This window comes from Eurosta solidaginis, chromosome 3, assembly GCF_040869045.1.
Source record: "Eurosta solidaginis isolate ZX-2024a chromosome 3, ASM4086904v1, whole genome shotgun sequence".
Lineage (NCBI taxonomy): Eukaryota > Metazoa > Arthropoda > Insecta > Diptera > Tephritidae > Eurosta > Eurosta solidaginis.
In genome coordinates, this window is record NC_090321.1 from 279636349 (window position 1) to 279654272 (window position 17924).

Below are 17924 nucleotides of genomic sequence, written 5' to 3' on the forward strand. Positions count from 1 at the left end.
ACTTTCACACAAGCAACGCTGTTTCCTGAATCAGAGCATGTGATACCGTTTCTGCAAATGTTGGCTTTAGGTTTGCGTATGTAGCTTGCCTTGTTTCGACGTCCCGTATGCCGTTCATAAAACTCTGAATCTTTACCCTTTCCTGCAATATCTCATTTGTTTTTGGTAACGGTTTTGCAACTCAATTTGGTATATCTGTTTTCTATTCTCGCTTCCATAACGTCTCTCGACAGCGGCCGCCAATGCTTCATAACTGTTCCGTTCATACTCGTGAATCTGTAAGATTTCCGCTGCAGGCCCTTTCAATGCCACGAATAGTGCAGCAACTTTATCTTCCGCATTCCAGTTGTTCAATGCTGCGGTCTTCTCAAACTGTAGCTTAAAGACCTGGAAAGGAACAGAACCGTCAAAAGATGGAGATTTTACCTTCGTATTACTCGCTGAAGCAGCCGGGCGATTAAGTTCAACTGCATTATTTTTCGTCCATGCGCGCTTCGAGTTTTGATGATATACGCGTCTCTTGTGCTTCTAGTTGTACTGTTATGGGTGTCTCTTGTTCTTTCAGTTCAATTGTCATATATGTCTTTTGTTCTTCCAGCTGTGATGAAATGTGTGTTTCCTGTGCTTCAATCTTGGCTGTTATCTCTGTCGACATTTCTGAAATGCGCGTTTCTTGTGCTTCAATCTTGGATGTTATGGGTGTCTCCAGCGATTCCATATATGTCTTCTTTTGTGCCAGTTGCGATGACATATATGTCTTCTCTTATTCAAGTTGAGATGACATTTGCGACGACATTGATGTTACTGTCGTTGTTTGTGCAGATATTGCAGCCAATATCATGCTCAAGTCTTTACTGGTAACTGTCTGCGATGTTTCGTTTTTCTCTTCAATTTTTGGTTTTGATTCTTCCACATCAGGATAAAAGACATACTCGTCCACATTAATTCCTTCCAATTCCATAGCCTCTCGTAGTTGTGCCTGAAGTTCGAGTTTATTGTCGGTTGTATTCAATCCACGGCTGTCCAAATCCTTCTTCAGTTGCTGCATCTTCAATTCACTCCACTTTGCCATGTCCTTGTTGTATTCAAAATCTTCGGAATTCATTCAACAATTCCTCTTCCGACACCAATTGTAACGAATTTAGTGCAATTCCGCTTATTTGCAACCTTCTGCTAACGTTCGAATCACTAAACTGTTGAATAAATAACTCCAATATTCAATAATGCAAAAAAAATACATAGCCCATGCGCGTGTATATGTGAGTGATACTTCCACAGATGATTGCCTACTTTTGGCACATTACGTTAAATAGGAGACCTTGTAAATTACTTAAGTACGTATTTCCACTACCTGAGTAAGAGAGATAGACTGGGAACACTGCGGCATCTTCTCATAAGTGCAACGGCTTTGTGTTATAGACGGAACACTTCGTAAACTTAACAACAATAAAGTTAAAGTGGCAATGGCACTAGTATCTGGTGTATGCTCCAATGTGATCAGCGTCTTCATGCAAGTAGCTGAAAAAGCTGAGCGTTTCATTGCAAAATTCCTCAAAAGCAGCAACACTTGGCCGTTAATTCATTATCTATTTTGGTTCCCCGAAGTCCTATTGACACCTATGGGCAGCTTCAAGCTAACTGCAGAGCATGGAGTGAAATGAGTCTGTGTGCCTGCAGAATTATATCGAAAAGAAAGTAGTCGCCGTGCCTGTCTTACGATCAAAAGTTCGCTTACCTTTAGTCCTAATGTCACCAACCGATCGTTTTGGAAAAGACTCAACATTCTAGGGCACCCTTAAGATGCGTGCTCTTAAACATGCTATATATGGAGAGGTGGCATAAGGCCAAACAGCCGCAAATGCAATTGAAGTTATGACCATACGATATGCTCGTAGTCAAAGGTAACAATGTCGCCGATATTGGCCATATGGCCATTCTTCTTACATGACACGGTTATAATGTCAACTCATATTTTCTCAAGAAGGCCATAAGGCTAATTATTATGTTTCCAACTAGCACTTATTTTTTTGTAATAAGAAGAACTTATTCAACTAAAAGCCTAATAAAAATTTAGAATTAAAAGTCTCGCAATTTTTTATTCCAAATTTTTAGTTGCGGTGCGCCTGTTCCTCTATTCTGATTCCAATTTAATGACAAATAAAATTTAAAATTGGTCAAGTGAAATAAGCAGAAGTAGTTCAACTAAGGTCTAATACTGTTTTCACACAGAAACTTAATAATCTCATTTCACCTGCTAATGAAATCGTAAATTTTTTGCTTTCACACAGAAGTAACTGCTCGATTAGTATGAAGGATGAGACAGACAATCAATGCGGTGGGAGCATGGTGACATACCTACAAACAAACAAAATTCCATGTACTTGTAAATTCGATGGACAAATGTCAAAATCGTACTGCGCCGGTAGTTGATGTATCAAATCAAATAAAAAAGGTTATAATCAGCTGTTCGATGCGGCCACCTTGTATCGTTCCGCCATGCAGCAATGACATTTGCTTTGACAAATGGCATTTTTAAGCACTGAACACACCAAAAACTAAGAAACGGAAACGGAAGTGGAACGCTGCCAACAGAGTTGCATTGTGCTTTTGACTTCATTAGGCATTCGATTAGCTACTAATGAAATAATAATAGATTCGAATTTTGTAGGGAATATTGAGCTCAATAAGCGTCTTAATGTAGAAAATTGCCTTTATTATTCAATAAGCTGTCTGTGTGAAATTAGTATAAGGTCTCATGGTCTAATTCTTAGTATCAAACTTTTTTGTTTTTGTGATGGTTACAATTCCATAAAAAATGTGGTTATTGCCTTTTTCCGAAATAGTTTTATGGATATTTGAATTGATAGTTTTGTTAATTTTCCGATAGGATGGATAATTGATGTATATTTGGAACGGAAAGTTCCACTGAAGATGGCACAAAGCCGAGACTAGTTTGTCTCCAAACCAAATTTGATAAGGGATGACGGAAAATCGTTTCAATATACATCAAATGGTAACACTTTTATTATATATACATAGATTATACATATTTTAATTGAATTATAACGTCAACTTACTTTTTCTTCCCTTATTATTTAGCACATTCTTCATGTCATATTATACTACGCAACATCCTCGCCCATCATCGTGTATAAAATGTCAAAGCTGTGCCTACTTTTCGTCATTTATTTATTTTCCTACTTGGCAACAATAACATACGCTGTTAATTGCCCACATAGCTGCAAATGTGCATGGGTACTCGACAGTCTTGTGGTGGAGTGCTCACACAAGGGTCTCGCAGAACAAGCAAATTTTTCAGATTTGCCCATCGACCATTTGGATATGTCACACAATAACTTAGAAAAATTTCCTATACAGTTAGCTGACATTGAATCACTTGTCTTCTTAGATCTCTCTTACAATAAAATAAGCCAATTAGCTGAAACTTCCCTAGATGGATTTCAAGCGCTACGTGTTTTACTACTTGCACATAATAGCTTCACCAGCTGGTTGGATTTAAACCCTAGCCAGACTTTTCGAAACGCTATTAGTTTAAAATATCTTAGCCTCAGTGGAAATAATTTGGAAACATTTACCGGCGACACGACGGAGCACACATTGGTCAGCGAATCACTAAATGAATTAGAGCTTAATGATTGCGGTATTACGGCCGTTGGCGGTGATCATCTTATAAACGGTTTACCCGCACTTTACCGCCTAGCGTTATCAGGAAATATGCTCAACACACTTAATGTCATGCCATCCACCAGCTTGCGTACATTGGAGCTTAGCAACTGCAGCCTAAAACACATTCCTCCAACGCTTATCGAAAGCTTGCCAGCTTTGCAAACTTTAAATATTTCCTGGAATTTCGCTTTGGAAATAAAAGATGCTCTGATAAGCGAGTCGCTTTTGAAGTTGGATGTTTCCTTTTGCAATTTGGACACAATAAACTTGATTGGATTTCCAAGTTTGGCGCATGCACTTCTGCGTGGAAATATGCTACGTAAGCTAGATCAAAATACCTTCGTCAACAATAAGCTCTTGGAGGTCGTGGATTTGGCACGTAATTCATTACGTAATGTAGAAGCTGATGCGTTCGCTAAATTGAAGCATTTAACTACGATTGATTTGTCATATAATGAAATTGCTCATCTGGATAAGAATTTGTTTCGCGCAAATGATGCGCTTGTATCGATCAATTTAAGTCGTAATGCTATTGAGAAATTTACAAAACTCGTATCAAATTCGGTACGTGAAATCAACTTCAGCGGTTGTGAAATTATAATGATTGATATCAACGCTTTGACGGGCTTATCAGCAATTCAGCGCATAGATCTTTCACATACACTCATTAAAGAATTCCCACCACATATGCGCTCCGAAACGTTACAGAGATTGAATTTGAGCAATTGCAAGTAAGTAAAATTTCTTTGGAGGGGTATCATTCGGAAATTAACTTAATTTTCTTTTCTAGATTATCGGCAATAAGTAATACGACTTTTTCGGGATTTCCAGAACTAGCATGGTTGTACTTAAATGGTAACCGTCTTACAAATCCAATACCAACTGATTACTTTAGATCGAATCATTATCTGGATGCTATCTGGCTAAGCGATAATCCATGGATTTGCGATTGTCACGATTCAACATTTATGAACTTTTATGATTATTTGACAGCAGAGCCACAAAAGGTAATAGGAATGCATTTGGTTACGAGTCTCCATTGTGCTTATGCAAAGGCCGCAAAATATATGACATACTCATAAGATCAGGTTGGAAGTTTTTCAGCGCGTTGAGTTTAATTTCTAAGTCCTGTCGTTCCCTAAATCTGAGAAGCTTTTTAACGAATTTCTAAGCTCCTGCAGTGTACCGAGCAACTTTGAGTTAGGAGCTTAATGTTTCATACTTCACCACAGATCTTCATTGCTGTGACAAATTTCATCCATGTATTATAAGCTTCGCTACATCAATGTCGTGAGGTCAGGCTTTTGACGTTGCCCAAAATTTTAGAAACTTTCTCCGCTGATGTGAAACAAATAACAAAGTACTAGAAGTGATAATTGTCAATCCCCGTAAAGAATATTGCACACTGTTAAAAACGTCAGGAAAAAAGTGTGAGATTCTCTTGGCTGTAAGTACTGGAACTATAATTTATTTACTCAGCTGCCACCTAACCCTTAAACAGATTTTGGCCGTCAAACAAATCGCGCCTTTCGCTTCCTCGCACCACCAAAACAATTCAAATCTTTTTCCACCTGGACCTTTCAGCAGAATATTTCCCTCTCTCTTCCTCTACTTTAATAGGCGGGTGCTGGTAAGGATACCGTCCTCAACGGAGCATTTCCTTTCAGCGTATACTGTTGTTTTTTTTTTTCAGAGGAGGAGGAATTTAAAGCCTTAAATTCAGTGTGGGACAGTACCTGTTCTTTTTATACTCAGCTGAGCAGAGCTCACAGAGTATATTAACTTTGCTCGCATAACGGTAATCCGTAACGGCATAAACTAGTCGAGATAGATATAGACTTCTATATATCAAAATGATCTGAGCGAAAAAAGAAATTTATTTAACCATGTCCGTCCGTCCGTCTGTCCGTCCGTAAAAACGATAACTTGAATAAATTGTGAGGTATCTTGATGAAATTTGGTATGTAGGTTCCTGGGCACTCATCTCAGATTGCCATTTAAAATGAACGAAATCGTCCCACAACCACGCCCACTTTTTCGATATCGAAAATTTTGAAAAACCGAAAAAGTGCGATAATTCATTACCAAAGACGGATAAAGCGATGAAACTTGGTAGGCGGGTTGACCTTATAACGTAGAACAGAAAATTAGTAAAATTTTGGACAATGGGTGTGGCACCATCCACTTTTGAAAGAAGGTAATTTGAAAGTTTTGATATCATAGTTTTGAGATATCATGATGAAATTTGGCAAGAGCGTTACTCCTATTACTATATGTGTGCTAAGAAAAAATTAGCAAAACCGGATGAAGAACACGCCCGCTTTAGAAAAACAAATGTAAGTCAAATTATAACAAAAAATTTTATTTCTTTACAGTATATAACATTAGCTTAGTGTCAAAATTTGATAAGTCACTTTTTTTTTAAATGTATTTTAATGCAGTTTTAAAACTGAATTCAAAATACATCGATCACAAAAAAAAAATATTTAAATTTTTCATTTTTACGTGCTGTGGACTATGATGTGTAAATGTGCCAAGTCGTCAGCTGTTAAAAAAAATGTGCTAAGTCAACCTGTCAATAATATCAATCTGAATTACTAGTCATTTCTTTGTGTGCGCATTTTATTTATTTATTTAATTCATTCAGTCTAAAAGTACATGCTTTGTTGTTGTTGTTGTATGAACGATAAAGACACTCCCCGAAAGCTTTGGGGAGTACTACCGATGGTGATGTCCCTTTGCCGGATATAGGTCCGGTACGTTCCGGTAACAAAGCACTATTAAGGTACTACTAGCTCGACCATCTCGGGAACGATTTATATGACCACATTAAACCTTCTAGGCCATTCCGCCCTCCCCACCCCCTAGTTCCATGAGGAACTTGAGGTCGCCAGAGCCTCGGCTGTCAATGAAACAGGATTCGCCACGGTTAGGTGAGTTGAAAATTGGGTTGGAGAAGCTACATATTGTGCTGGCAACCCCTTGAAATTGGATTTACCCAATTGAGACATGCCTTTGGTGTATGATAAATGCTTTGCGCTGACTATAATCTACTTCAATTCGTATATGTCGATAACTACATGCTTTCTTACAGACTAGTTAAAAATAGAAAACAATTCAAGCTTAAACTTATATAAGCTGTTATTAAAATTAATAACACTACTGAATCGATTTGCTAGATATAGGTTCATTCATAGCATAATTCGTTTTGAGTTATTTCGATAAATAATCTATTATACCAAAGATCACGCAGTGAATATATGGAATGAACAAACCAGATAAATCAGAGCAATTTATGCTCAAGTTTATTACATTATAGGCAAGCATGAGTGAGATAAAAGTTCTTCTGTCATACAAAGCCTGAAGATCAAGCAATTTGTGACTGCTGGTATATGATGGGAGGTCGTCTGGCCAGTGAAGCATACGTAAAGCAATTTTGTAAAATTTTTTGGAACTTTCTCAATTGTATAGGAGTAAGATTCATAGAAAGGATTTCATATTATTGAGCAATATTCAATACCACTTCTGACCAAAGATATATAAAGTGTCTTCAGCGTCGTAGGGTCCTTAAAGTCACTGGTGTTACGTCTACTGAACCCAACCATTGCAACAAATTTTGAAACGACGAAATCACTGTGACTAGAAAAAGAGAGTTTGGTGTCAAAAATTACAACCAAGTCTTTACTCTCTTAACAACGATTAAGAGATTTAGCATTTAGTTTGTAGATAAAGTATGTGGCAGTTGTCTTTATGGAATAAGACAAAACACAGCATTTGTTTGAATTGAAAAATAAGTTATAGTCTGCGCACCATCCGGCAAAAGAGTCCAGATCAGAACCGTTAGAAATAAAATAAATAAATAAATGTAAGGCGCGATAACCTCCGAAAAGATTTTAGGCCGAGCTTCTCTTCCAAAACGACGTGTTACTTTTATTAATTTTTCTTACAATTTGGCAGGACGGGACCTACTTGTTGTATGCCGACTCCGAGCGGCATATGCGAAGCAATTGAGTTTTCACTGAGAGCTTTTCATGCAGAAATACACTCGGAGTGCTTGCCAAACACTGCCGAAGAGCGACCCCGCTTAGAAAAATTTTCTTCTAATTGAAAAACCTGTGTGTGAACCCAGGGCATTCGGTGTGGTAGGCTGAGCACGCTACCATCACACCACGGTGGTTGCCAATAGTTAGAAATAGTTTGACAAATAAATAGTTTTTTTTTTTTTTTTGAAATATATAGTTTTAGTAAAGGGAGGAGTGATGGGGAAACATATTGATTAAAAAGTGCTAAGTCAGGAGAAAAAATTTGTTTTTAGTGAGGAAATTGTGCTAAGTCATAAAATAGCTGCTGGATGAGCATACATGATTTTTATTTATCTTTTTCAAAGCTTCTACACTCAAAAGTATTGCATTCACAATTTTGAAAAAAGGTTATTTCAAAAATTATTCAGTTTTTTTCGTCTCCTGTAAAATTCGTAAAAATGGACTTAGCAAATTTTCACATTAAGCTAACGATAAGTAAATTATGTGAAGAAATCAACTTCAGTAATGATATGATGCAGCAAAATACAAAAATAAAATAAAATTTCAAAGTGGGTGTGGCTCCGCCCTTTTTCATTTAATTTGTCTATAATACTTTTAATGCCATAAGTCGAGCAAAAATTAACCAATCCTTGTGAAATTTAGTAGAGGCATAGATTCTATGACGATAACTGTTTTCTGTCCAAATGGGCGAAATGGGTTGAAGCCACACCCCTGTCACCCCTGGTCCACCTTTATGGCGATATCTCGAAAATTCGTCCACCTATAGAACTAAGGCCCACTCCCTTTAAAAATACTCATTAACACCTTTCATTTGATACCCATATAGTACAAACAAATTCTAGAGTTACCCCTGGTCCACCTTTATGGCGATATCTCGAAAAGGCGTCCACCTATAGAACTAAGGCCCATTCCCTTTTAAAATACTCATTAAAGCCTTTCATTTGATTCCCATATCGTACAAGTACATTCTAGAGTCACCCCTGGTCCACCTTTATAGCGATATCCCCAAATACCGTCCACCTATAGAACTATGGCCCACTCCCCTTTAACATACTCTTTAATACCTTCCATTTGATACCCATGTCATACAAACACATTCAGGGTTACCCTAGGTTCATTTTCCTATATGGTGATTTTCCCTTATTTTGTCTCCAAAGCTATCAGCTGAGTATGTAATGCTCGATTACACCCGAACTTAACCTTCCTTACTTGTTACTTCTAAATCTGTATAGATCAGAAAGTCCGAGATTAGTTGAGCCTAGTCACAGATGATACTCCGAAGCCTTTACATGTTTCTTAACCACTTCATTGTCTCTGCAGTGATATCGCGTGCTTCTGTCAATTTATCTTTATTATTCTTATCTACATAAATTTCGGACAGATCACTATTAAATACCCGCCGCTATTTGCCGTCACCATCCATGCTTATGCTCTATATTGCAGGCTGGGGTGCGATTAGTTACTTGTAGCGCGTAATTTTCCTTTCGCGCGACAGGACTCTACCTTTAACCCTTTCGACCCGACGTTCGTATTGCCCTACGTAATGAAGTTTATGGTAGTCGTCCAGGTTTTAGTGATCGGTGAACTGATATAGATCAATGCCTCAGCTAAAGTAACTAACAATTATTCGAATGGCATCTTGTTCCGGTTGAGGTTGTTTTCAAAAAACCCAAGCATTTACGGCTATCATCATTATCAAACGATAAAAAACCTCTCCCCCACTTATTCGATTTCCTATCATATTCGTAAGGCTCAGACATTTGATCAGCCCAGTCCTATTATCTCCTGAAATAATTTTATTTGATTTGGACATGATACTTAATTTTTTTCGGGTTTTTTCAAGGTTTCAGTCAGCGGCAGTAGTAACAGTAGATTTGTTACAATTGCTAAGTACCAATACTCCTTTCGTGTTCTGCCATTTGCCGCACAACATTCCAGTTGGTGTTCATATGAAATTCCTTTCATCTCTCTTCAGTTTTTAGTTGGGTGCCTAGGTTTGTTATATGCTATTACGCAGTTGCGAGGTTCATAAACATTTTTTCCGATACGTAATTCTCATCAAGAGTATTCCAAAAAAATATTGGTGTTTGATGCGACGGGTCTGGAAGCGATTTCGTCTAGAGCTCGACACATTTGACTCTTTCGTCGGAGCTTCCCCTTGAGAAGTACTTATAGTCACTAATCCTATAAGCTTCGTCTTCCATAAATTTTCGGATATCTTCAGGGTCCATTTTCAGAGAAAATAATAAATTTTATTGATATCGGGGAAGTACATTATACAGTACTTATAGAACAATTGGTACACATATGTACCACCACATCGGACGATTGGTACATATCCATAGGTGCCATATTTTAAAATACGCATGGAACTATATTTTTTTATAAATACTTTCGTCTGAAATTGTAAGCACTTGTAAAACTTTTATTCTTATTTATTTTAAATATTTTTGGTGTCTAATCACTTAAAATCATTGGCAAACTTTGTAAAAACGACCCTCGCAAATCACTTTGACTGATTTTCTATGCGCAAAAAAAGATCTCGTGAAAACAAACCAAAACAAATTGTAATGGAACTTATTATTAGGGGGACTCATGATAGCATATAAACTTATAAGGTGTAAAATTATATCCATTTACACACGCGGTTATATGAACGCACCTAGTAATACTCTTGATAAACTTGATTGTTTTTCAGCTGTATTATTTCCAAAAAAATTTTTTTGATTGTTATACAAATTAAAAAATACCAAGATTAAGTGAAAAATCAAAACTAAAACGCCTTTACTTGCTGATGTTGGAGATTTTTGATGAAAATGCCGTCTGTAATGTCTGCAAGGTTGCATTCCTTTGAGTTTGCCGCGTTTACACAATGAAATGTGCGCGTAAATTTATACAGATTGTGTAAATGATTTTTCATACAAAATTTGACAGCTCGTGCGTAAACTAGATAAATTTATACGTTTACACACTTTATAAGGCATTTATACGGTTACATGAGTTCCCCTAGTATGTTAGGAAAATAATAGAGATACTCAGGGCAATAGCACAACTCAACATAAGCAGTTGGCGTCACAGGGAGACGGTCATCTTGCCGTAGACCTCTGTTCATCTGATCAGCTCTTTTGTACATAGTACAGGTCTACAAGTAGGATATGTAGCAGAACGCACATACACAGCCACGCTCACCTGATAAAATGCTTGTTCTCGTTCGTTTTTTTTTTGTGGAAGCTATTTGGTACTGTTGTACTTCTTAGGTCGAAGAAAAGTGTAGTAGCAGCTAACGAAAACTGCGTAAAATTTTTATTGTAAAATTACAAAGAAATATCCTTATTTACTTTCAAACGAGCACTTAATTACATCTCTCTTTAAAATCCATATGTTTTGGACAATTTTAATTAACAAATTGTGATACTTTATTACCGGGGACGATTGTTAAAACATGACAAAAACCGTTGGGGAAAGTATTAATAGACGCGTTTTTGCCTCGCTTCCAATAATTCGAATACTTTTTCGCCTTTCAACTATTGATAACAGGACAAAACGCGTCTTCTCATTTCTCTTTCTACATTTTTTGACGGGTTATTGCAGTCGACCTCGGTTTCAAACTGTTTTGCGCGGAGAACTTTTGAACGGGCAGAAAAACTTAGCATCCGTGTTTGTATTCTTAATACTGGAATAACTACGCGTCCTCAGATACCCCAATTCAAGACTTTTGTTTAATTTTCTGTAGGACCCATATAGGCGCACTAGATTTTCATACTAAATATTTTCAAAAAAATTTACCATCACAGCAACCCATATCTGATATTCCGCTCCCTTTTTTGTTTCCCTGCGTCGCTTTCCACGACAGCAACCCCGGTAATTTTGACACTTCGTTCAAAACGCAGGTTCCACTGAGTTCCACAATAGTTTGACACTGACCGCAGTGTCAAACGGCAGTGTGTTAGAAAGAGAAATGAATTGCTTCCCTCTCATACATATTATACTTGTAAACCTGTACTATGCTTTTGTATTTTGCCCATTCGCTGATGGGCCAAAACTGTCCGTATGGCAGCATTGTAGTGTAGTGTTGGTGTGGTTGCGAAATTTATGCAAAAAAACGACATTTATAGCGGACCTATGGAAAGTGTGCATCAAAGTTTTATCAAAACAAACATGTGAGAGTACGTATTGCATTTTTTTTAGTTTAGGATCCTTTTTCCTTATATGATGTTGCCATTTCTTTTCTTTTGAGGGCATCTTCCGAACATCGTCCTACTCTCAAAATAAATTTTTTAAATATGCCACTGAATTACAACCGCATACGACTTACGGTCCGGTATTACGACGTAGGGCCCATGCGGTATACTCGTTTTTATCGGGGCTATGAAAGAGTCCTTTGGGTGTGACGTGCGCTCGCGGACTCCGCCGGCGGACCAGAGTTTGTGTGCAGAGTGTATCTGCAAACGCTCAGCTGCTGCACAACCCTGAAGGTCCGCCTAAGTCGGCACATGTGGTTCGCACCCTATCACTGTAGCTGCGGGAAAAGATACCCCTCGGCTTCCTCGTTGGGGTTACATCGACAGCGCAAGCATCCCTCGCTTTAAACGGGACTATTTTAACAATTCTTTCCTATTTTTTAAAGTACCTATACCAAGACTGTCCGCATGGCAGCTTTGTAGTGTAGTTTTGTTGTGTTTTCGGAATTTATACAAAAAAATGGCGCATATAGCGTGACCGATCGAAAGTGTGCATCAAAGTTTTATCAAAACAAACATGTGAGTATACGTATTGTATTTTCTTTTTTATTTGAGGATCCTTTTTCCTAATATGATGTAACCATTTTTTATACTCAGCTGAGCAGAGCTCACAGAGTATATTAACTTTGTTCGCATAACGGTAATCCGTAACGGCATAAACTAATCGAGATAGATATAGACTTCTATATATCAAAATGATCTGGGTGAAAAAAGAAATTCATTTAGCCATGTCCGTCCGTCCGTCCGTATGTAAATTTTGAGGTATCTTGATGAAATTTGGTATGTAGGTTCCTGGGCGTAGTAAATTTTGAGGTATCTTGATGAAATTTGGTATGTAGGTTCCTGGGCGCTCATCTCAGATCGCTATTTAAAATGAACGAAATCGGACTACAACCACGCCCACTTTTTCGATATCGAAAATTTCGAAAAACGGAAAAAGTGCGATAACTCATTACCAAAGACGGATAAAGCGATGAAACTTGGTAGGTGCGTTGACCTTATGACTCAAAATAGAAAACTAGAAAAATTTTGGACAATGGGCGTGGCACCGCCCACTTTTAAAAGAAGGTAATATAAAAGTTTTGCAAGCTGTAATTTGGCAGTCGTTGAAGATATCATGATGAAATTTGGTAGGTACATTACTCCTATTACTGTATGTGTGCTAAATAAAAATTAGCGAAATCGAAAGACGAACACGCCCAATTTTAAAAAAAATTTTTTTCAAAGTCAAATTTTAACAAAAAATTTAATATCTTTACAGTATAAAATAAATTATGTCAACATTCGACTCCAGTAATGATATGGTGCAACAAAATACAAAGATAAAAGAAAATTTCAAAATGGGCGTAACTCTGCCCTTTTTCATTTAATTCGTCTAGAATACTTTTAATGCCATAAGTCGAACAAAAATTTACCAATCCTTGTGAAATTTGGTAGGGACATAGACAATAACTGGCTTCTCTGAAAATGGGCGAAATCGGTTGAAGCCACACCCAGTTTTTATACACAGTCGTCCGTCTGGCCTTCCGCTCGGCCGTTAACATGATAACTTGAGCAAAAATCGATATATCTTAACTAAACTTAGTTCACGTACTTATCTGAAGTCACTTTATCTTGGTACAAAATATGGCAGAAACACGACTATGACCACGCCCACTTTTCCGATATCGAAAATTACGAAAAATGAAAAAAATGCCATAATTCTGTACCAAATATGAAAAAAAATGAAACATGGTAATTGGATTGGTTTATTGACGCAAAATATAACTTTAGAAAAAACTTTGTAAAATGGGAGTGGCACCTACCATATTAAGTAGAAGAAAATGTAAAAGTTCTGCAGGGCGAAATCAAAAGCCCTTGGAATCGTGGCAGGAATACTGTTCGTGGTATTACATATATAAATAAATTAGCGGTACCCGACAGATGATGTTCTGGGTCACCCTGGTCCACATTTTGGTTAATATCTCGAAAACGCCGTCACATATACAACTACCACCACTCCCTTTTAAAATACTCATTACAACCTTTCATTTGATACCCATATCGTACAAACAAATTCTAGAGTCACCCCTGGTCCACCTTTATGGCGATATCTCGAAAAGGCGTCCACCTATAGAACTAAGGCCCACTACGTTTTAAATAATCATTAACACATTTCCTTTGATACACATGTCATACAAACGCATTCCAGGGATACCCTAGGTTAATTTTGCTAAATGGTGATTTTCCCTTATTTTGTCTCCAAAGCTCTAAGCTGAGTATGTAATGTTCGGTTACACCCGAACTTAGCCTTCCTTACTTTTTTTTTTTCTTTTCTTTTCAGGGCATCTTCCGAGCGTCGTCCTACTCTCAAAATAAATTTTTTAAATGTGCCACGCAATTACAACCGCACACGATTGACGGTGCGGTATTACGATGTGGGGCCCTCGTGGTATACCCGTTTTTATCGGGGCTACAAGAGGGTCCTTTGGGTGCGACGTGGGCTCGCGGACTCCGCCAGCGGGCCAAAGTTTGTGTGCAGAGTGTGTCAGCAAACGCTCAGCTGCTTCGCAACTCTGAAAGCCCGCCTAAATTGGCACACGTGGTTCTCACCCTATCACTGTAGCTGCGGGAAGAGATACCCATCTGCTTCCTCGTTGGGGTTACATCGACAGCGAAAGCATCCCTCGCTTTAAACGGGACTATTTTAATAATTCTTTCCTATTTTTTAAAGTATACCAAGACTGTCCATATGGCAGCACTGTAGTGTAGTTTTGTTGTTTGCGGAATTTATGCAAAAAAACGGCATTTATAGCGTGACCGGTGGAAAGTGTGCATAAAAGTTTTATCAAAACAAACGTGTGAGTATACGTATTGTAGTGGTTTCTTTATTTGAGGATCCTTTTTATACTCAGTTGAGCAGAGCTCACAGAGTATATTAAGTTTGATTGGATAACGGTTGGTTGTACATATATAAAGGAATCGAGATAGATATAGACTTCCATATATCAAAATAATCAGGATCCAAAAAAAATTTGATTGAGCCATGTCCGTCCGTCCGTCCGTCCGTCCGTCCGTCCGTCCGTCCGTTAACACGATAACTTGAGTAAATTTTGAGGTATCTTGATGAAATTTGGTATGTAGGTTCCTGAGCACTCATATCAGATCGCTATTTAAAATGAACGATATCGGACTATAACCACGCCCACTTTTTCGATATCGAAAATTTCGAAAAACCGAAAAAATGCGATAATTCCTTGCCAAAGGCGGTTAAAGCAATGAAACTTGGCAGATGGGTTGACATTATGACGTAGAATAGAAAATTAGTAAGATTTTGGACAACGGGCGTGGCACCGCCCACTTTTACAAGAAGGTAATTTAAAAGTTTTGCAAGCTGTAATTTGGCACTCGTTGAAGATATCATGATGAAATTTGGCAGGAACGCTACTACTATTACTATATATGTGCTAAATAGAAATTAGCAAAATTGGATGAAAAGCACGCCCACTTTTTAAAAAAATTTTTTTTAATTCAAATTTTAACAAAAAATTTAATATCTTTACTGTATATAAGTAAATTAAGTCAAAATTCAACTCCTGTAATGATATGATGCAACAAAATACAAAAATAAAAGAAAATTTCAAAATGGGCGTGGCTCCGCCCATTTTCATTTAGTTTGTCTAGAATATTTTAATGCCATAAGTCGAACAAAAATTTACCAATCCCTCTCAAATTTGGTAGGGACATATACTCTATGACGGTACCTATTCTCTGTGAAAATGGGCGAAATCGGTGGAAGCCACGCTCAGTTTTTATACACAGTCCACCGTCTGTCCTTCCGCTCGGCCGTTAACACAATAACTTGAGCAAAAACCGATATATCTTTGCTAAACTTAGCCCACCTACTTATCTGAACTCACTTTATCTTGGTATAAAAAATGGCCGAAATCCAACCATAACCAAGCCCACTTTATCGATATCGAAAATTACGAAAAATGAAAAAAATGCCATAATTCTATACCAAATACGAAAAAAGGGATAAAATATGGTAACTGGATTGGTTTATTGACGCAAAATATAACTTTGGAAAAAACTTTGTAAAATGGGTGTGACACCTACCATATTAAGTAGAAGAAAATGAAAAAGTTTTGCAGGGCGAAATCAAAAGCCCTTGGAATCTTGGCAGGAATACTGTTTATGGTATTACATATATAAATAAATTAGCGGTTCCCGACAGATGATTTTCTGGATCACCTGGTCCACATTTTGGTCGATATCGCGAGAACACCTTCACATATACATCTAAGGGCCACTCGCTTTTAAAACCCACATTAATACCTTTAATTTGATATCCATATCGTACAAACACATTCTAGAGTCACCCCTGGCCCACCCCAATGGCGATATCTCGAAAAGGCGTCCACCTATAGACCTAATGCCCACTCCCTCTTAAAATGCTCAGTAACACCTTTCGTTTGATACACATATCGTACAAACATTCTAGAGTCACTTCTGGCCCACCCTAATGGCGATATCTTGAAAAGGCGTCCACCTATAGACCTAATGTCCACTCCCTCTTAAAATGCTCAGTAACACCTTTCGTTTGATACCCATATCGTACAAACATTCTAGAGTCACCCTGGCCCACCCTAATGGCGATATCTCGAAAAGGCGTCCACCTATAGACCTAATGCCCACTCCCTCTTAAAATGCTCAGTAACACCTTTCGTTTGATACCCATATCGTACAAACATTCTAGAGTCACCCTTGGTCCACCTTTATGGCGATATCTCGAAAAGGCGTCCACCTATAAAACTAAGGATTACTCCCTTTTAAAATACTCATTACCACCTTTCATTTGATACCCATATCGTACAAACACATTCTAGAGTCACCCTGGCCCACCCTAATGGCGATATCTCGAAAAGGCGTCCACCTATAGACCTAATGCCCACTCCCTCTTAAAATGCTCAGTAACACCTTTCGTTTGATACCCATATCGTACAAACATTCTAGAGTCACCCTTGGTCCACCTTTATGGCGATATCTCAAAAAGGCGTCCACATATAGAACTAAGGATAACTCCCTTTTAAAATACTCATTACCACCTTTCATTTGATACCCATATCGTACAAACACATTCTAGAGTCACCCCTGGCCCACCCTAATTTCGATATCTCGAAAAGGCGTCCACCTATAGACCTAATGCCCACTCCCTCTTAAAATGCTCAGTAACACCTTTCGTTTGATACCCATATCGTACAAACATTATAGAGTCACCCCTGGCCCACACTAATGGCGATATCTCGAAAAGACGTCCACCTATAGACCTAATGCCCACTCCCTCTTAAAATGCTCAGTAACACCTTTCGTTTGATACCCATATCGTACAAACACATTCTAGAGTCACCCCTGGCCCACCCTAATGACGATATCTCGAAAAGGCGTCCACTTATAGACCTAATGCCCATTCCCTCTTAAAATGCTCAGTAACACCTTTCGTTTGATACCCATATCGTACAAATATTCTAGAGTCACCCTTGGTCCACCTTTATAGCGATATCTCGAAAAGGCGTCCACCTATAGAACTAAGGATTACTCCCTTTTAAAATACTCATTACCATCTTTCATTTGATACCCATATCATACAAACACATTCTAGAATCACCCCTGGCCCACCCTAATGGCGACATTTCGAAAAGGCGTCCACCTATAGACCTATTGCCCACTCCCTCTTAAAATGCTCAGTAACACTTTTCGTTTGATACCCATATCGTACAAATATTCTAGAGTCACCCCTGGCCCACTCTAATGGCAATATCTCGAAAAGGCTTCCACCTATAGACCTAATGCCCACTCCCTCTTAAAATGCTCAGTAACACCTTTCATTTGATTCCCATATCGTACAAACACATTCTAGAGACACCCCTGAACCACCTTTATGGCGATATCTCGAAACGGCGTCCACCTATGG

General features: G+C 38.1%; 1 protein-coding gene across 5 annotated transcripts in view; it reads left to right on the forward strand.

Annotated features, from left to right (window-relative positions):
* The window catches only part of LOC137245649 (insulin-like growth factor-binding protein complex acid labile subunit), a 39221-nt gene that overhangs the window by 17088 nt on the left and 4209 nt on the right, over window positions 1-17924 (forward strand). For 3 of the 5 annotated variants that reach the window (XM_067776649.1, XM_067776650.1, XM_067776651.1), the window contains exons 2-3: window positions 3100-4418; window positions 4478-4694. In XM_067776649.1, the coding sequence (XP_067632750.1) occupies window positions 3157-4418; window positions 4478-4694 (1479 nt within the window). In that variant the 5' untranslated portion in view covers window positions 3100-3156. Of the gene's footprint in view, window positions 1-2887; window positions 3014-3099; window positions 4419-4477; window positions 4695-17924 lie in introns of all 5 variants that reach the window. The other 2 variants (XM_067776646.1, XM_067776647.1) reach the window with 1 other exon arrangement.